We start from the raw sequence: 22,033 nt of genomic DNA on the forward strand, positions 1-22,033 counted from the left end.
TATAAAATATGATCAAACATTAAAAAAATATATATAACAATTATTTACCGTTTGTTTTATTTGTATAATTGTATACCATATATAATAAATTATATATGTATATATTTATATCAGTGTTTAGAGTTTTCACTATAACGATGTTAACACAATTACAAATAATGAACACATAGGTTAGAATAGGTGTTCAGTTTTATGAGAATAATCGATTAAGTAAATAAACAAGTGTAGTGTACACGAATGCTTGCAAAATAATTGTTATAACCAATTGATAACAAAGTAAAAAATAAATATCTGAAATTATTATCTTCAATAAATATTAAGTAATAATATTTCAATAACAATATTTTTAATATTTATGCAAAGTATACAATCCCTGGAAAAAAGATTTAGTTGATTTTTGGTTATCAATTAGTTGTGATTTTTAATTTTGAAAACCGTGAATTTAAAGATATTATAAATTGACAATAATTAGTATAAATATTATTTTCACAGTCTCGTATAATATCTAATATTTCAACATTTTCAATATTCTAGGACTTAAGTGCACTTATACATTTTTAATTATCACTATCAAGTGTAATTCAATGTTTTAATTTAATTTTTTTATTTTGATATTTTAAAATATACTTTTTGCTGATAGGTTAATATTTTTTAAATGTTAGTGCAACTTCAAAAAATATTTGTAAAAAAAAATGTTTACTTTTCATTGCCTTGATTCCAAAATTATGTTGCACTATGCTGGTAATCGAACTGATGACACTATAATCAGGATTATGTCCCAAATCCAAAATTACTACAATCATTCACAACGTTAAATTGTGTCCAATTTGAACTTTGAAAAATATTAAATGTTCACGGCTTCTCAGTTTTACGTCAGAGAACAAATCAAACACAAAATGTTGTCTAAAATAATATTTTAATAGATATAATATAATTTATTATACGGTTAACATTAAGAAAATAGACTTAAATGTAATAGGTAACGTTAATGTAAAGTTTAACATGGTTTATACATAGTAATATATTTTTAAATATTAAATGAATTAAGAAATTTGGATTTTTTTAAACAATAAGTACATTTTGATTATAATTTTTTTAACCTATTCACAGCTGTTAACATTAAATGACACTAATTAACATTAAATATAATTTGTTTTTTATAGATTTAACGAGTTAACAATTTGATTAAAAATGCAAATAACATAATAATTTTAACATTTGATTAGTTTTATATTTTTGATATAACAATGACACAATATTAATTAAAAATAACTAAAAAGTTAACTTATCAAGATGGTCTTGGCATTAAAAGTATAAAAAAAATTAACATAATATTTGTAATTAAAACAAATGATAAATGAGTAAGACACTAGATGATACAGGAAGACAGTCTTGAAAATGTATTGCAACAATAGCACATTAGTTATAAATTAACATAGAATGGAAACAAACTACAGTTATCGTACTGCAAACAGGGACGGGTAATATAACAAATACATTAAAAATTAACTACAAAAATGATAATAGACTTTTTATAACAAGTCTAAAACAATGTTATTATGTTGTTATATATGACACAAATAGTTTATATTACGGTGTAAAATTTACAACAATAATTATCTATAAAGTAATAATAAATATTTTATTTTGTTCTGAATTTCAAACAATATAACTTGTAACATATAATAATTAGATTAACAATTTTAAACACTTTCACAGCCTTTTTTTATAACTTTTTTTTCAAATTAAAAAAATAGGTAAGATGTAAGATATATAAGCTTATATATAATATTGAAATATTATTTAAAAAGATAATAATTAATTAATAACAATAATTAAACATGTAACACTAGACAGCATTGGAAACCTGTGAAAGGCGACTACATCTTTTTCAACATGGGCAAATTTAGCACTTGGGGTACTTCGATATCTTCTAGTCGTATGTTTGACGGGTGGAACGGGAACGTAACGGGAAACACAAACTTAGTGTCCATCAATAATTTCTCCTAAACCACATGATATTTGTAGATTAATATCATCATAATCATTAACTTTAAAAAAAATTAAGCTCACCTTATCTTGGCATTCCGGTCGTTCTTCCAGTTTGTCTTTAACTCGTCTAATGAAATCCATAGAAATGCGTTCTTCACAGTCGTCGGTAGGTTTGAACGACGTCAGGAGCTTGACAATCTGCATAGGTATGAAAACGTTTTGAATTTTGGACATGGAAAAAGATTTATTTTGAACTTTTAATTTTAAATAAAATTTACTCACTTGATTCGCGTTCATTTTATCGCACATTTCACAAATGCTGCTGACGTCGTCGTCAGTCTTCCTGGCTTGTAACAGTTGTGACGCTTGGATGATTGGTAATAGCGTGTTAACGACATCCTGAGGCTGAGAATCACAAAAATATAAAATTTTTATTAATTATGTTTTAATTTCAGACATTTGAAAAACAACCAAACTCACATAGGAGATTTTGTCCCTTATCCATTGTTCGAGGTGCGACAGATTGAATCTAATCGACATGCCTTTGGACCAGTAGCTCAAGTCTTTGCGTAGTAAAAGATTATTTAAAGCGTTGGCACAAATATAGTAGTATATCTAAAAAATTACAACAATGTTGTATTGTTATTTACTTAAATAGTTCTCACATCAATATTAAAAACACTAATCTTACAAAAAAAGAAACACGTTTATTAGGTCTTTAATTTTTAAAAAATAATTTGTATTTGAAATTTGTAACGCTCCATAGCTTGTTCAATGAAAAATAATGTATCCAAAATAATGGATGCGTTCTTTCCAAACATTGATTTTAAACTGAAATATCTATATTGACCGAGTAACTATATAATAAATATCTACCTGTTTGAAAATTTGAACGATGACTTCGATATCGATTTCGTGTGCCATCAGTTGACTGTATATGGAATTCAATTCGTTTTCCAGAGTACTCGTGGTTGGACTCGGCGGAGATTGGAGCACATTCGATTTCAAAGAACCCAAACTGCGTCTGATGTTGCGCACTGAATCGATACCCAGCGAATCATGTTCCAATATGGCGGGTACGATCAAGGGTCTTATATTGTCTTGCAATTTTTGTACTAGTTCCTAAAAACAAAATAATAATTTAACTCGTTGTCGAATACCTTACACGGGAATGCAATTATGCATGTACTCACTTGGTACAACAGCACGGCATGATCACAAAACACCTGACGATAATCGGCTAAATCGAAATTTTGTAACACCTGCGAGTTTTGTTTGGTGGTGTTGTCGCTGGCAAACGCCGGCTCGCCGCTATATTGTTTGAGGATGTGTATGAGCTTTAGAGAGTTGGATAGCCACAAAATCATAGAGTCTTGAAGATGACGTTTTTTCATCACTCTTTGCAAGTTCTTGACAACAGTCGTCAAAAACGATGCAATCTGACAAATACAAAGAAATGCAACAGTTTTAAAAAGCATGAAATTTTTCATCTTAATTGTAATAATAATATTTAACTAACTCTTTTTTCGTCTTTGGTGAAATCGTGGTAACGGGTGCACATAAACAAAATGTAAGCTGGCAATCCGGGCAATAATTTTAGGGCGGTTTCGGATCTTAATTCTAGAAAAACCAATTGAATGCATAATTAATCAATCAATAAAGGGCATTTAACATTATTTTATATTAACGTATTATATGAGATAATAAACATACCTATGATCAAATTACGTGCAACAATTGGATCGTCTTCCATGGAGCATTGAAACATTCCCATGTATTCTGTACGGTTCTTCTTTTTAGCGATAATGGTTCCGTCTTCTGTGGAAATTGTCGTGCTATTTGCAAAGTTAGCATCATCCATTTCAACTTCTATGCCGATAACAATGAAAATACAACAAATTGAACATAAATTCATCACAAGTACAAAAAAGAAAATTAAACAAAGTATACCAAAGTTAATAGTAGAGTTTTCTTTAGCGTCCAACAACAGTTCATTTCGTAAGCCTACATACTTGCGCAATAGTTCATCATATTTTTGTTGCAATTGCTGTTAAACATTTTTATAGTTATAAAACTATTAAGAAGTCCGATTTATCGACTTACTGTATTATCGTAGTTGAGTTTAGCAACGTCCGATTGCAAAATTGCGTCGCACTGAGGATTTTTATCAAATTCAATGGCTAACAGCTGTTGTTGCTTTTCGTTGTCTTCAAGTAATTTGGATAGCTGAGAGGACATTTTCTCCTTTTCTTCTTTCCATTTACATTTCTCCGTTTGCAATTCTTCTACTAAATGCCTAAACAGTTTTTACATCTCAATTATAAGACCTAAAAGTTTATTATTTTTATGCACAAAAAGTCAATTAGCCAAACCATCAGAAATGATACAATCAAAATATGCTTTCATGTACTTATCAATGTTTGGGAAACGGTTTTATTACATTATATACAGTAGTTTTACATCTATGTAATATGTACCTGTTTATAGCTTTTTGAGCATCGATGGCTTGATTGAGTTCTCGATCTTCTGTTAACGACGAAGACGATTCCTCATAGTCTACGATTTTGCGCAGGGATTCTGTTGTACCATGCAGACGATTCTGCAATTGTACACATTCTGTTCTTTTATTGAATAATTCATCTTGTAATACTTCCAACTGGCCTAAACACATTGTCATGTTCATATATATCAAATCCAATTTAAAAAAAAAAAAATTAATATAGAAAATAAAATAAAAGACAAATTTTGGCCGCTGAATATGGAAACACATTTATTTAGCTAAAACTGGTAAATAACAGGAACAAAAAATTCATAGTTTGATAATTATGTTAAAAATGAAATAATAATAATTAACAAAAAAAAATAATAATAATAAAATAAAATAATAAATAATAAGATGTTAATTTAGAGTGTTTACTCCACTTGTCAAGGAAATTAGCGGTAAAGTTCAATAATAGTGAACAATATGAATTTGAAAACTTTGTGATATTTACGAGTCAAATTATCTGCGACATGGAAATTGCTGTTGGCAGTGGAATTTGTTGCTTGTCTTAAAGTGTTCAAGTTCTGCCGCAATAAATTGTTTTGCTCTTTTAACTGAGAAACCTAAATAATTTTGCACAATAAATAAGCTAAATATTATAAAAATAATTATGAAGTGGAAATGAATTACACTTACGTCATTTACATTAGTTGGGTCACGTATCAATTTGTCATTTTCAATTCGCTTTAGCAATAAATCCCTTTCCGCCTGTGTAGCTTTCAATGTTTTTTGCAGTTTTACTATATCGTCGTTGTCGGTTGTGCACTGTTGATGAAAATTATAATTAAAAAAAAAAATTTAACATCTAACTTGGGATAAAATGGTTTACACTCTTTAAATCTCCGTTAATTGCATATCCATTTGCTTGGTAAGACAACAAACTTGAATCGGAATCGTTGCGCCTCAAACCATCACCACTCGCCCCAACTGTTGGCCGTTCTAGCGACTCGAGACGTTCTTCGACTGAACGCTTTTCTGATAGCAGCTTCTGGTACTTGCTTTTCTCCACTTCGGTTTCCTTTTGAGCTTTGAGAACTTCATCTACTAATTTTGCTTTCCAACTCTCTAAAAAAATATAATTAAGTTATAGTGTACTCTATGATTTCTTGATTGACCAAAAAAATCCGCCACCCCTCCAAAGACAGGATGTGTCCACCCATTTTGGTTTCTAAGTATGATTTTACAGTTCTTCTCAATTATCATAAAAAAATATTAACTTTACCGCATAAATAGTTCTGTTCAAAAATATAGTTGACAACATTTTCAATATGATTCTGTACTTTTATTTTTTGTGAATCGAATAATAACCTAACCTAACCTAACCCTAAGCTTGTTTTATTTGTAACAATGATTTTAGTGGAGACTATGAAAGCTTCGAAAATACAAAAAATACGGAACGTAATCAACGTGTAAAAATTAAATCTGCAGATATTTTATTCGACATGAATATGATTCTTATTGCCGTGCAAACCCCTTTCTTATCAAATATACAAAACAAAAGTAGATTTACTATCATTTTGTCTATATTTTTGGCGGATAAGGGTCTATTATCGAATAAGCCTAAGACGATTCAATTGCAAATGAAGTTATTTCAAGGGCACACAAACCATTGTTGTTATTGGCTATGATTATAGATTGACTGGTTTTATTAATAGCTCTGATACTGGTAGAAAAGCCGGTATTTTTCTCATTACAAACCTAAACTGTTGTATATTGCTATGTATAGGTAGTAGGTTACAAAAGTTATATGCTTGTATAATTAAAAAATACACTCTGTAGTACACATGCGGTGCGCGCCTATACGCTTCATTATAGTACGAAGCTCGGTGAAATATGCTCAGTTTATTATTCGACTTAAACAGGAACTATTGTTGTCGTAAAATTAATATTTTTGATGATAATTGAGAAAAACTGTAAAATCATACTTAAAAACCAATATGGCCAGACACTTCCGGTCTTCAGAATGGTGGAGGATATTTTTTGGTCAATCAGGAGATCATAAAGAAAATTTCTCAGGTTTTATTTCATCATAAAACCTTTCAATAACTGGACTATACCTTGAATTTCATGCAATTTCTTTTCATTTTCTTGGTTAGCAAAAGTCAAGGCAGATTGTAATTCAACAATTGTTTTTTGTGCTTCTAAGAGACTTTGTTCTCCAGTTTTTAATTGATTTTTGTACCCTTCAAGTAATTCATCAGTAGTATTCTTTTCAGAATCATATTTTTTTCTTAATATGTTCAATTGAATTTCATCTTCCTGTGCTTTTTTTTTGGTTAATACTAACTCTGAAGTAATATTTTTTTGCTCCATTAATTTTTGCTTCGCTTCTTGTAACTCGCTTTCCAATACTTTTGTCGATATTAATTGATTATTCTAAAAACATAATTAATACACTTATTTTTTTAACAATCTATTAAGTTTGTTTACAACTCTTGTTTTAACAACATTAGCACATTTTCCAAACAGTTGTCTGGCCAGCAGGCGAGATTCGAACCACGTCTAGTTCTTAGAAGCACTGCCGCGTTAACACTCTCGGCCATAATGCCACAACAAAAAATGTATATATAATATAATAATAAAACAATTTTTTTTTTAAACAACGACAAAAATGTAACCAACGCACCAGTTCAGTAATCTTCTGCTGCATCATGTAAATTTTGTTTTCCAATCCTTTATTTAATTTAGTTACATGCGCTACCGAACGCGCTTCCTTCTTTAAGACTTTTAGACATCTACGAGCGAACCATCTCCTTATACAGCATTGAACCTTAATAATCTGAGCCAAGGTATGCTGATAACGTCGATAACACAGCCACATACGAACTACAGACTGGATACGCACTGCCTGAAATACAAAAAACCCATAAGCATAGTCTTTCAGTAGCATAAAAAGTTTACAGGTTAGGTTAGTTTACATACAGCGATGTTCCTCCTTAAATTTGTAGTGAACTTCCGTGCGACGTAGCCACGATAATAACGTTGAACAATTAGAGCAGCAGCCTGTGAACGCAAATATTTTTTACGACATAACCAACCACGAACTGTCTTTTGAATTTTCGTAGCCGCTCGGTTTTGACGGAGATTTTCGGTCAAACTACATTAAATAAAACTTAGTGGTTTTCAATAGTTCAAGTGACGTAATTAAATTGCAAGAAAATATTTAGTATCTTGACCCTTACCGTCGGCCTAAAAGTCCTCTGCCGTATCGCTGAATTAACAACACACTACGCTGAATTTGTGTGTACTTCTTTCGACAAATAAATCCTCGCCAAATTTTCTGAATGCATATACTACAGTCTTTGCGCCTGTCTCCTCGTTTTCTTTCTAAATATGCTACTTGTCCAGCTCTGAAGAAAATTTTTGTATTTCCGTACTTGTAATTATCTTCAGACTGCAAATTAAAAAAAAAAAATTATATTTATCATTGGTATGTATGAAATGTACAAAATTGCTTTGTACTTGTATTTGTTCCTCGATGATTCGTTGACATGTTAATTTAGGGTCGTTCCTATTGATTTTTTTTGATTTTAACAACACCCGATACCTCGAAAAGAAATCTATATACGACCACCTGAAATACAATCACTTATTATAGAATATCATTTACAAAAAAAATTATGATGCAACAGGCATTAATATTTCACCTAGAAGGAAACCCAGCGGCACTAATGCGTATCGTTTCTAATACACCACATGCTCTCAACTGATCAACAGCTCTTTGATGATCAAATACAAATGGTAATTTTTCATCATTAGGCTTCACACATCTTATGTAATGTGGTGTTGTGTCGTTAAGAGTTGTCATTAGAGCGTTAAGCGAGTCTCTAAATTGAGAGCCCACCTAATAAAATATACACATGAAACAATTAATATATATATTTTTAATTGATGAAAAAAACTGTAAATAAATATCTTACGGTTTTCTTATTTTGTTTCGACGGAGAAGGCGATCCGATTGTTGCACAAATAGGCCTCATGGGCGTAAGCATTCGAGATTTAGAAGTCGGTCCAATAGTCGCAGATTTTGGTGTATGGAGCATGCTTGATCTGCGGTCAGACACACCAAGCCTACTATCGCTCGAACCATCGACCATAAATATTGTACTTAACATAGCGTTTCTGCCGTTTCTGAGAATATTAACCTGATCCTCAATTACGGTGTCTTTGTTTTTATCCAAAAAACCTTCAGAAAAATATTCGACATCGCCGGCAAAATGTTTTATTGTAAAGGCAGAACCAGCTGTAAAGAAATAAAACCATTATACAAACAAACACATTAAACACAATATCATTTGAGAACTCACCAAATTTAGGTTTCGAGAAACGATCCCATTTTGTACATTTGGTATACAACTTTTGAGTCCAAGAAATATCTGAACCTTGTGGCATCTAAAAAGCAAATTTTTGAAAAATTTAACATTTTTCATACGACAAAAGACAAGTAACTGATACAATCCAACTACTTACACGACATTCTTCGTCTAGAAGATCCAATATTCCCAATTTAGATTCAATTAAATCAATACAAGGCTGGTTATCGTAAAAGTCAATAAATTTCCATTCGATGCCTTCTTTTCCATATTCTTCTTGTTCTAATTTGAATACATGCTAGAATACACACAATACATTAAAAAGACGGTTTATTAAAATTTAAGTCGAAAATTAATAGTAATATTGTATATTTGATTTTAGTAAGAAACTCACCAAATTGAACTGTTGCTGAAGTTTTTCATTTGCATAATTTATACAAAACTGTTCAAAACTATTTAGCTCAAACATTTCAAAACCGTAAATATCTAGCACACCAATTATGGGACACGATATCTAATCAACAAAACGAAAAATTACAATTATATTTAAATTATTGAAGTTACCAGTACAAATCGGTTAGTTGATAATATTTTATTGAACGAACCAAAGGCGAAGTCTCGCACATAGTCCTGTTCATTATCGATATAAGCCATTGAAATAACGAGGCGTACATATGTTTTGCTAAAGCGTCTCTGGCTCCACTTGCCTAAAAACAGATATCAAAATTAAGCGACCAAAACAGCGGTTTGTTCGTAAGGCCAACGCTGTGTGTACCCTTACCTCCTCTACAGTCATTGGTTTTTCGTATGTTTCCTTCATGCTTACGATTCTTCGGTAGCATAGCCATTTCAGTAATTCCTCAGGATTAACACTGAGTAGAGATGAAAATATGTGTAAATGAGGGTCTTCCGGCTAAAACAAAATTTTTTAAAAATATTCAAACAAATTTGTAATTATTTAGACAATAAAAATTGTCTTACAGATATATAAGAAGAATCACTGTCTCCCGCACTTTTTTGGAACTTATCAGTAATTTGAATGTTTCCTAAATGTAAAATACTGGCCAAAAGTCTCCACATGAGATCTTGATCGTCTTGAGAAAATCCCAACGTATTAAGAGCTTGGATTGTTTCATTGAAATTAAGCTTATCAAGCTCACTACTGGATTGACATGAAAGATACAAATATTCCTCAGAATCCCCTGATAAAAAATATTTATTTTATACATATTACGTTAATATTTATTTATTTTAAGCAAATAAAATGCTTTATTTACCAAGTTGCAAGTGTGGAAACAATGACCGCGAGGAGCATAGCTGATAAAAAATATGGTAATTTCGTTCCTCGCTGGCTTGATATACAACGCGACTTTTTTCTAAAAGGTAAGTTCTCATACTAGCTCCTATTATGTGGTTGCGATCATCAAAATGTAGTTCAATGTATTTTCCAAAACGAGAAGAATTGTCATTCCTAGTCGTTTTGGCGTTGCCAATTGCCTTGAAAATAATTTTAAAAAAATAATTTTTAGCAACAATCCTGTTTAAAACAAAAAAGTCAAAACCCAAGTTTTTTAGGGTTTTTGCTAACTGTAATTTACCTCCATAATTGGACTAGATGCGAGAACTTTCTTCTCTACTTGAGTTTCCGTTTCTGAACCGCTAATTGTGGCAAAGTATCTCATAGCGTATTTGGCTGAAACGGTTTTGCCAGCTCCCGATTCACCAGAAACGATGATGCTTTGATTATTGTTTTCACTAAATAAAAATTCACAATTAACGATGTTATCATTAAAACTTTTCTAGTATTGAAAATTACATTTCCATTTTATTAAAAGCTTGTTCGGCTACGGCAAAAACATGAGGATCAAGACTTCCCATAGTTTGACCCCTGTAGGTCATCATCGTATCTATCCCATAGATATCCAAGTCCTGATAAGGATTTATGGCAACAAGTACAATTCCTAAAACAAATGACAAAAACGAGAATTAACTATACTAACGCTGTCCGTGTGCTGCGTTTGCTTGAGTAATTACCACAATAGGTGTATATGGCACGGCTTTGAACAAAACGACAATACAGATTGTAAAGAATGGCTGGCTCGTGCAAGTATGACAATGATGTCAAGTCGTTTTCGCCTAAGAGAATGTCTGGGTTTTGAAGCGGCGGAAGCTCTTCTTCTGAACCAATCTTGATGACTAACATATCGCCATCTTTTGTTTTCCTGACTGTTAACTTTTGGCCATTGTAAGCCTCTGTTATCTCGGCGGTCTGCCATACTTCTGTTTTGCACGGCACCCAAATTTTGGTCCCCTGAAAAACATAAAAATGTTTATTTATCAAGTACAATATAATAATTTGCTGCTCCACTTTTATTTAACACCAACTGTGTTAATTTTTTAACACAGTTAAATAAATGTATTAATTTGTTTGTATAATATTTAGTAATCAGAATTTATTTGTCAACTATTATATCCCACACAGCAAAAATATATTTTAAAATTATATTTTATAATTGTTGCTACTTTCAGTATTCTTAATATTGTAAAAACTGTTTAAAATCATATTTTGTCAGAAAATTAATTATTAACGAACATTTTTTTTAGTATTTCCTAGATGGTAGTGAAATTGCAAAAATTGTATTGATGGAATTGAAATTCCAGAAAGTAAAAATCCGTCGTTTAATAATGAATTTATTTCGAGATTTGTGTTGCATCATAACATGCAAAAAAAATGATTAATAGGAAATGATCTTCAAAGTAAGCATACAACTTGTCTAAAAAGTGAAAAACTCGCACTTACAAGATTCAGAACGACTTTTTCGACCCATCCACATATTCTTCAGATCCCAAAGGACAAAAATTTTGTTTTTTTTAAATCGAAAATTTCAAGTTTTTGGGTCGACTTCACTACCATATTGCCTTAACATTATTTCCAAAAAGTTATGATTTTAATTAAAAATTAGATTTTAGCTTCAAAGCTGAAAATGTATAGTCATTACAATGTTTCTATTTTGCGTGTGTGCCTGGACCCACAGTACCTTTAAATAGATCAGAAATCGTACTAAAAAATTAAAAAATTTAACCCCTTCGAATAGATGAAAACTAAAAAATGGGCAAATTTTAAGCTACGTAAGACATTTTATTTAAAAAAATAATAGTCATTTTTTAGTTTTTGTTATATATTTTTTTCTTTTGAAAATACTGTTGGGTTTTTTAAATAATTATTCTTTACATAATCGACTAGTCAAAGTTTTTAGTAGATTGTTATGATTTTAAACAGTCTAAGAAATACAAACGTAGCCATATTAAAAAAGTAAAATAAAACTGTAACCACGTTTTTTTATTGAGGGGAACTCAGTAATAACCCAAGCATTTTATAACACGATTATAAACACATTTATTATATAGAAAATGATTTACTTTTTTATTAAACAGTTTTTACCATCACTTAGTTATACAGTTTCACATAATAGCGTTTATTTCTAAAAGACTGTGACCTCATACGTGTTTTATCGATTACAATAATAATATTAAAACACATTGTGAAACGTATGCTAATACAAATCGAATCATGTGTTTTATTGCAACGATTTATTAATATTACAAAATGTATTATACATTATAATATTATATAACAATTTTTTTTTGCCTACATAAATGTTAGTTGTTGTGACACGATTCCTTAGTCCTTAGTCGATAATTTAAACAGAAAACCATAATGGATCGTTGTTAATAATAACACCAGTTGTAATTAAAATTAAAAGACAACGAGATGGTTTCTTCCTAGTATGGTTCATACTATAGTACTATAGTTACGCAACATCACAGTCATATTAATATTATATTCTAATACTTAATAATTTATTTTGTTTGCCCTTCGACATTTTGCAGTGTCCGTAAATGACTCATTTTCATCAATCAGTTTCAAAGGTTTTTATTTCGTTTTTAGTCGTAATTTCCGAAATAGTAACCCTATAAATATTATTAATTATACAAATATTTTCATTTGTACAAATCATACTATAATACTTAATACCTTAAGAACCGGACAAGTGTTAACACGTGTGAGGTCATAATTAAAATGACTTAAACACTATTATCGACAAACAAAAAGTCGGAATGTACTGCATATACATTACTTCAATGTATAGTGTTACATCTGAAGGTTTAATCAGTAATAATATTGTGTGGCACAGATATACGATACATTACCGAGTAAAAATATTTAAAACCAAAAACGATACAAGAGACAAATGTAATAAAAATAAAACATTCAAACGAGGTCAAGTTATAGCAAGTAGTATCTCTTAATGGAGAGATATTAATTCATTGATGATAATATATGCTAGTATTTTATTCTCAATGGCGTATCACCTGAGGAATAAACCCTTTCCCTAATTCCTTATGCTATAAATAGCGTTTTATAACGTACTATGGCATACACTGTAGTTATTTAAATTAATTTTTTATATAGATTCTACTGCGATTTCCATTTGAAGAAGTTGGATTTTCTCAAAGTCATACAAATGAAATGTTTCTTACCAATAACGGTATTACAAAAGATTTTTTTTTAACAACACAGACAAAACTAATTCCATTTCATAACGATTTCACTGAATTATTTTATCACAACAATAACTTTATAAATGGAGCAAGTATTTTACTGTATACACATCGCTTGGAGATGGCACTTGTGTGCTTTAAGGTACCGATATATTATATTGGTGGTATTTATTGTACAACTTGACCATAAAGTAGGTCAGGGGGCATGTACGATACGAATCCATAAAATCCAACAGAGTTAATAACGAAACTATAAATTACTGAATGCAGTTGTTTCATCACAACAAAACTTTTTTGAGTGACATAAATGTTAATAATAATTATCTTATAAACAGTTAAGTGTGATTTAAAAAATGTAATAACTTAATAACCACAAAAGTTTGTTATTTGAGTAAATGAGAATTTTTATTTGAAGCATAACGTTGATCAACATAATGATAACATTTAATAAAACTATACAAATTTTGTTAATTTTACAAATTGAATTTCACTAAATTTTTATATTTTGTAGTTTAAAAAACGTACAGTTACTTGTCGTACATTTATTTTTTTAAACATCTAGTCTAATAATTTAACCATATATTTTTAGAATTTACAAACATGTCCTACATTAATAATTATTATCCTATTGTTAAAAACTGATAAACCGTAAAAAAACGTATTATCAAATTCCAAACATTATTTTTTAGACAACAAATTTTAGAAATAATAGTTCTCAAATTTAAGTATTTCGTAGAACTGAACTTTTTTAGAGATATTGTACTTTTAAAGTAGTAACAAGTAATAATGAAATTCTTTCTGACCCGAGTTTTTATGCGCAAGAGATAACGCTAATGATGTTAAACATTATTGTTCAGAATGTGTCATTAAACAAAAAAAAATATTTCTTAGAAAAATTGGTTTCTGTTTTTTTTAATGAAAAAATAATAATATTGAACAATTGTTTGCACATTTTTTGTGGGGAATATAATTAAGCCTTTTTTTTTTTTTTGCTACATACACAATCAGCCAGTCTATACTAGATGAAACGTGATACCAAAATCTTTTCTTATCCTACTAAAGGCCTGGTGGCCTTGTAGATTCATAAGAGTTGCCATCCTGGGGAAGTGGGTATGGTGCCGATGGTTTTTCGTTGCCTGCCGCAACAGTCGAGTGGCCATTTCTCTCTCTAGACAGTTACACGCCTGCTAGAGAAATGGCCAGCGACTGAGATTCAAACCACGGCTAGTGCGTAGAATCACTGCCGCGGTAACCCTCTCGGCCACGACGCCCACGCAACCAAAATGTAAAAAGAAATTTTCTATTACAACCCCAAGAGGGTTTCACAACGGAACAGAAACTTTTTATTAAGAAATTAATATAATAAAAGTATAACATTTACTTGCTTTTTTTTTCAACAGTTAATTTCGATTCCTAAAAAATAGGTTAAGCTAGGTTTGAACTTTTTTTAAATTAATTTAATATCCACGCCACTCTAGTGCTCCTGTGCCTAATACATAATTTTTTACAACTGTACAAAGTTAATCAATATGAATTGTACATAGAATATATATTTTATTTTAAAACGACAACAATGGTATGTATTTCTTCGTTAGTGCTTCGTAAACACAATTAACCGGCTATTAAATATTCATTTTCGCCCATAAAATATACACGAGATAAATAATTATTAAGTGAAGGTTTATACTATTTAACGCGAAATTAAAAATCGTTTCAGTTGCGAAACTTGTGCAATAGCCAGGCAATGTTCGATTTGTTGTTTGAAGTTAAAACGGTGAAAACCGTAAGAAACCTCATAAACGACGACTAACGCGTGCGATTCCGTACTTCGCCCAAAAATTAAAAAATACATCCTAACGACAAAAAACCTTGATATATTGACCTTGGGTCACACGAACTCATCACATGAGGGTTATCCAAATACACTCTTCTGTTATAATAATAATTTTAGTATAGGTGGAATATGATATTATAATAAAGACATTAAACAACTATTCCACAGTTATTCCTACCATTATTATAACGCACTACAAAATGTTCGAATACCTTGACGGATAACAAAATATACATAATATCAATAACGACGGCGGCACTGAGCTCATTAACAGCATGTTAATGTATTTTGACTGTGACTCGCCAAAAATGCCTAGGCCTTTAAGAAAATTAGCCTAATGCACCAACACAAGACAAACGTCCTATCGTTGATATTTTTTAGACAAGAGACAAACAACATACTCAAATGTTCTTTAGATAACCATAGATGACCTAGTTTAATTACTCTAATAACACAATAAATAACATTTTTTTTTTTTCTTATACAAATTATTTGTTCTCATTTAAATATATAAATTATAGTTTATTTAGTTCATTAAAACTTCGTGATTACAATTAGTTTCAATGCGTTGCAACGGTTACATAATAATTAAGAACATGATATTAAATTACAAATCCAGTTTGACAACAAAATTAAATTATATGTAATATTATTGGGACATTTTCAGAAGACAACATAAATGAAATGTCAAAAGGAAATCTTGTGAGAGTTAACGAATTTGGAAAAATAAAAAGAGTTAAATGAGATGCGATGATAGTGAATAGGCAGTGGCGTAGCTACCGTGGGTGCAGGGAGGGCAGCTGCCACTGGGCACATTCTATTTTATGGTGTTTTTGTACGGTTTACTATGAACGATAACATGTAATATAGGGCGCAAAAAAAATGTCTTTCTCCAGGGCGCTTTAGTCTCTAGTTACGCCACTGTGAGTAGGTAGCATTTCACCTTATGATGAAAAAATATATGTAATGAGTCTAACGTTGGGTTAATTATTATTGTAAAATCACTACTAATTTTACATAATTAACACGTACTTTTTAATTAAACTTTTTCTACGTTTACACGTGGAGATAAAGCCTGTTTGCAAATTAAAGAAGTTAAATTATGTATCATACCACAAACTTGTAAAGAATTAAACCAACCTAGAAATAACGGTTTTAATTTAAGTTTGTGTGCTCGCAAAAAATCCAGTTGGGTAAGGTAAAGTTGTGTTTACCAAGAGATCTAAATACATTTTTATTCAATTTTAAATGTAAATACAATTTTAATTAAAATAGTATTTAGGGTAGGTTCTTTTAAATAAGAGGATCTATCATACTGCACGTAATAGGACAAATTATATAAAAGTCAATATCAATTTTTAGAAGCCTGTAAATTAAAAGAAATTGTAAACATTGTAGACCTTTTTGAAAAAATCTAACGTTATGAGCTTTATGTAAAAAAATATAAATTTTAACACTACTGTATTGTAAAAACTTACTGACGTATAACAGTCTTTGTGTTGTGATGCAAATTTCCAGTGTTGAAATCGACGAATTAATTCGTCGTTCATCGGTTTTGCCGGGTACTTCCTGGGAGCCATAGCACGATCACGAGCACGTAAAATTAATTTAAATTATTAGCACAGCATTATAATTATCATTTACAGCGCGGTTTAACACTTGATTATAAACATTGAGAATCCACTGGAGAACGCCGTTTCCGCTTTAAACGTCGACTGTGAAAGTCCATACCGAATACGTATTAAAATCTAACTTAACGCCGCTAACGATATTATTATTATAAACTTTTTTTTATTACCGAGAGCTGACAATTAACGATGGACCTATCTCCAATATTCAAAGTAGATAAAATACTCCATGGTCGGGTATTTAAGATGATTGAAATTTAATATCCAAAAGCGCTAGGATTTCATCTTTGTTAAACATTTTCCGAAAAACCTAACAACTAAAAAAACGGTTACTATAGAGTTGTGGTAGTGAGTACACGCAATTTCTATGACCCCGGAACTAAAAATATAAACAATATACTATAATATTATATTATTGTCATCGTTACATCGACACCGTCGGTACAAGTCGCACAGGTAACTGTTGGGATTAGTGAGAATTCAATATGCACTAGGTTAACCGTCCTTAACAGACATGCAAAAAAGACAAGCACTAGTACGGATTCTTTCGTTTTATATAATTTATTACTTTTCCCATTCGAGTTTGTGAATTTTCCAGACGAGCAGATAGTAAACAGTAAAAATAATACAAAAACATAGTATGTTATTTAATTAAAATATACAGGATTATAATTTTGTTTTTTGAAGTGAAACAATGAGTTATTATTTTATAGTGGATAAATTATTTTACTTATTGACACATTAAAAAAAATAGTTCATTTTTTTTTTAACAAACATAACGGTCGAAACTCGAAACACATTTTTAAAAAATCTAACGCGTTAGACACAAAACTAACACATCTTGTTCAGCACCAGCATGCGAACTACATGAAAATAGACACAACACACGTTATTTTAGACCCACTGCTTTATACATATTACTAGAATGAATAAATTGACAAGTTTAGTAATACCATACGGACACCACTAAACAGTGCATTCAAATGAGAAACGCGATAATCAAGAACAACCTTCCAAACATAATACACGGATTATTCGAAATATTAGAAACAATATTTATAACAATTAACTATTTTTAAACGATTGTTAATCATTTTAAGATTACCGAAGAACGTGATTTATGGTAGGTACTTAAACTATTCCATGTTATTTATACAATGCGCAGCGTACAATGATACACTAAAAATAATTATTTAGTACATTCATGTTAAACTCGATGTTGGAAATAATTTCCATTCAAATTTTAGTGCAGTTTTAATTTAATTTTTCATGTTAATTCACCATTGAAAGAAGAACACCTTCTCAACTTAGAATCGAGCTAATACTATTACCCGTATAATTGTTCTATTTTAAGGTATTATTTTTTTAGCTCGATTACTGAAAAAATCTACATGTAATAATGAAGATTTACATATTTTTTCCTTTATAAAATTACAAAAAAAATTTTCTGTACTCAAGTACCAAAACTTTTTATAACAAACTTACATACAAAATTTACCGTGAATTACATTTTGTACTTATAAGATTTTGAAGTGGCTTAAGTATCATTTTTATGTGGAAATCTGGAATTTCAGATTCTCATCATTAGTTTTGGCTGACGAGAACAGAATTTTTAAACTCGAAGTTCATGTGATTTTTGTACAGGTATTTTAAGTGTCAGCTGAGCCTATTCTCAAGGAAATTTAAATAATAATTTCAAATTTTACGCACTTTCTAGGCTTAACAACAAAAAAGTTGTTTTGGTTATATAAATCATGTAATTTAAAAATGAGACTCGATATTGTTTCAAGTTTGATTTGAAAATTAAAGTATGAGCACACCTAAGTGCGCTATAGTAAGATTGATTGTCACACTCGCAATGAAGAAATACAGCACTTCCATAATTCGATACAATTACAGCTAACAATACTCAATCCATTGATGTTTTATTAATTACAAATTTACAGTTTACTGAATATTAATAAAACATTCAAATAAATAAATAATTAAATTCAGTGTGAAAACAATATTTTCTCAAGCTTTGAATAATTAGAGTAAACACTAAAATAAGTAGACTACATCTAATCGTCTTTAACCTAGCATTAAAAAACAACGACAAGTCAATTAATAAATGTGCATCTAGAGTAGATACTACACAATGATTATACGGTTATAATTATCAATTAAATGTTGAAAACAATTTTGGCTTCTTGTTTTGAAGTATTCAATTGAATGTCAGATACAAATTTTTAAATGAAATTGAATGGAATAATAATGCAATGTAGTTTAAGCCCTGAGACTGTCGATTGCTAAGGCTATAATCAATATTAATTTATTTTTTTATTTTAATTAGGTATAGCAATAAATCCATGACATATAATTTTATGATAAAACATCCAATTGTTAAACGTCACAATGTCAAATGTATGCAAGTCTGAGTAAAGCAGGAATGAAATGTAAATATCTTAAATGCAAGGAAGAGGTAGCCTATTTTAATAATGGTTGATCTGGTTATTTTAGTATCATTAATACAGCGTTAAAAAAAAAAGGAACAATTCATATCTTAAGGACTACTTTTATAAATTTACACTTCAAACTCAATATTTAAAATACAGATATAACAATTAGATAAAGTGAATTTTTATGTTTGTTGTTTTTAATTTCATTAAATGTAATTATGGTATTTTATTAAACTATACTATAATAAGAATAATAAAAAAAAGCGTACTACTCTAATAAACTTACCACCACATAGAGTTTCTTTAAATCTTCAGCCATTTTTGATATCTATAAAATAAATGTAGATATTCAAGTCAAAATAAGGTTACAATATACAATTTTGATAATAAAACATAACACAATAATAAATTGAATTAACCAAACAGTAATCATAAGCTTAACACTACAAATTTAATCCATACATTTTTTTTTAAATAATTCAAGAATTAAATAAAAGTGTCGTTGAGTGCCACTTTGTTTTTTTATTATGACTGCGCATAGCCACGGAGAAAATAAACCCATAAATATACAGTCAACATTTGTTGACTACAGTGCTCAATGTATTAAAATACTTCCTGAACCCTTACGGACTTTGATAAAATTATAGAATTTTTATATTTACATAATATTTCATGTAGCTAATACAATTAAATAATAACAATTAAAGAATACATTAAAATAAAAAAATATATATATGTACTTTAGTTAAAATAGAATCACAGTCATAACCCAAAATCCTAGATTAATCTGTAAGGTGTCTGCCATTTGTACTGAAAGTTCAGGAAACAATAATATAAAATGGAGTTTTTATTCAAATAAACCTTAAGAGAAAAATTATCATTTTAGGTATTAAAAAGTAAATAATCAAGTTGTTTTGTTGGTTAGTTATTTATTTAAAATTTATAATTTTGGCATTATTTTAAAATAAAATGCTCGTCTGTATCTAAGATAGTTTTAAATAATTGTAAAATAATAAAAATAGAATATTAAGTACACACACAAAATAATTTTAATATTAACATAAATATATTTATGTTTTTGTTACTCGACTTTGCTTGACATTTACTAAAAAATATTAAATTATAATAATCATATCAGTTTTTATTCTTTTTTTTAATAATTGTAGTCTTGTATTTAATTATATATTTATATGTATTTTTTTTTACATATTTATGTTGAAAAAAAAATCTACATTGATAAAATATAACAAATAAAATGCAATCCAAGATGGGTACCAGGTACAATATTAGTTAATTCAAAAAATACACTCAATAAATTTATAAAAGGACCTAAATTCCTTAATTATATAATACACTTATTATGATCATAATAAAGATAAATCTATTAAATACCTAATAATATTATGATTGATGTCCACCTATCAATGTGCTATCTCAATGCTGTTGTACCAACCTCTGAATATAATGTAAAATATAAAGGTATGACTAGTTGGTACCTAATTGATGACCTCATAGAATTTTAAACATGTTTACGCTCAATATACATGACCCCTAGATAAAAAAACTAAATCAGTTTCAACCCAACTACTAAAAACAAAAAAAATAGTATGATATAATATTTATACTGTACAAAATTATATTATATTATATTCAAGTAGAAATAAAGGTTTACAATAAAATGTATACTATATTTATTGACTGCTAACGTTGATGATTTATTGTATATTATTCATATTAGGTCATCACAGATAATAACTAAAGCATAATATGTTGTAGTTAGTTGTCAAGGAAAAGTAGAATGTAATGCATTGTAATATAATGCATTGCGATTAACAAAATATTACAACTTTAAACAAATATTAGAACAGACAGTACAAAACTACTATCCATCGAGACATATCATTTAAATACATAATGAATAAAATATTCGTTTCTCTTAAATATAACAAAAAACCCAGAATTAAAAATACGAATGTTCTAATATAGTATAATAATAGCAATAAGGACAAAATTACAAATTAGAAGCCTTTATTGATCTAAATATATACATATGTACATACAAATGTGCATGTCCTTGACCGTGTTATGCGCTAAAAGTTCCACGTTAGAAACAACACTACTAAACGGGTAGTACGTGCTTAAGATAGCAGTGGGCGATAATTATAGAATTTAAATTTGACAAAACACATACATACACACACACACTCACCTTATGGTGTTTTTAACTGGATTTGTGCGTATATTGGATCGATGGTGCCATCGAATGACACGATAAACGGTTACAAAGTTAGTTAAATTATAATATTTAAAAATTTTAACGTATGCCGAATTCGATGATTAATTTAAAAAAAACCATAAGTTTTGATTTCTTGCCAACAAATAGAGAGACTAGTTTAGTAAGCGCGCAAAAAAAAAAGAAGTTGTTATCAGCATATCTGAACAAACTGATGTTGTGAATGGTGGATTTTAATCAATATAAACGACTGGTATGATGCTAGCGACAAACGGCTTACTCAGACTCGTTGAACCGGTCGACTCTCGACAAAGCAACAGGCAACAGCAGGTGCTGCTGTGGTTACTATAACCTAATGGTGGGATTATTATGTATTCTAAAAAAATAATAATATTATATAATATTGAAACATCACCGTGGTATACCAGTTGTGTTGTGTGTTGACTGCATACGATAAAAATGAGAGTTAAAAGTTATAAAAATTAAAACA

General features: G+C 29.5%; 1 protein-coding gene across 5 annotated transcripts; it reads right to left on the reverse strand.

Annotated features, from left to right (window-relative positions):
• Positions 1-1,229: 1,229 nt before the first annotated feature.
• LOC126847145 (unconventional myosin-Va) lies at positions 1,230-21,832 on the reverse strand. Of its 5 annotated transcripts, none has more exons than XM_050587245.1 (33): positions 17,043-17,581; positions 16,723-16,959; positions 10,882-11,158; positions 10,664-10,808; positions 10,446-10,602; positions 10,125-10,344; positions 9,829-10,049; positions 9,629-9,760; positions 9,453-9,554; positions 9,242-9,361; positions 9,005-9,145; positions 8,842-8,926; positions 8,455-8,777; positions 8,182-8,378; positions 7,997-8,108; positions 7,717-7,928; positions 7,457-7,631; positions 7,161-7,382; positions 6,592-6,910; positions 5,364-5,599; positions 5,171-5,299; positions 4,986-5,097; positions 4,470-4,653; positions 4,096-4,288; positions 3,943-4,039; positions 3,706-3,861; positions 3,512-3,612; positions 3,186-3,431; positions 2,869-3,114; positions 2,473-2,607; positions 2,275-2,397; positions 2,074-2,190; positions 1,230-2,006 (listed from the first exon to the last, which is right to left on the reverse strand). In XM_050587245.1, the coding sequence occupies exons 2-33, from the start codon at positions 16,822-16,824 to the stop codon at positions 1,881-1,883; spliced, it is 5,463 nt and encodes a 1,820-aa protein (XP_050443202.1). In that variant the 5' UTR covers positions 16,825-16,959; positions 17,043-17,581; the 3' UTR covers positions 1,230-1,880. The 5 variants fall into 5 exon arrangements, with proteins under 5 accessions (XP_050443202.1, XP_050443195.1, XP_050443210.1 ...); XM_050587253.1 differs by lacking the exons at positions 16,723-16,959; positions 17,043-17,581 and adding exons at positions 19,597-19,638; positions 21,520-21,832 and having other exon boundaries at positions 1,231-2,006; XM_050587271.1 differs by lacking the exons at positions 16,723-16,959; positions 17,043-17,581 and adding exons at positions 19,597-19,638; positions 21,510-21,832 and having other exon boundaries at positions 1,231-2,006.
• Positions 21,833-22,033: the final 201 nt, after the last annotated feature.

This window comes from Adelges cooleyi, unplaced genomic scaffold (genome assembly GCF_023614345.1).
Source record: "Adelges cooleyi isolate 19-005CV unplaced genomic scaffold, UGA_ACOO_1.1 ACOO_flye_CR_arks_rails_tigmint_CR_PRNA_108, whole genome shotgun sequence".
Taxonomy (NCBI): domain Eukaryota; kingdom Metazoa; phylum Arthropoda; class Insecta; order Hemiptera; family Adelgidae; genus Adelges; species Adelges cooleyi.

What these genes read in the sequence shown, in the direction of transcription:
- LOC126847145 (XM_050587245.1), bottom strand. Translation starts at nt 16,824, where the DNA reads ATGGCTCCCAGGAAGTACCCGGCAAAACCGATGAACGACGAATTAATT. An exon ending in AAACTCTACTATTAACTTTG is followed by an intron (nt 3,862 to 3,942) that starts GTATACTTTGTT and finishes TTATCGGCATAG; the next exon opens with AAGTTGAAATGGATGATGCT. An exon ending in TAAGGGACAAAATCTCCTAT is followed by an intron (nt 2,398 to 2,472) that starts GTGAGTTTGGTT and finishes TGTGATTCTCAG; the next exon opens with CCTCAGGATGTCGTTAACAC.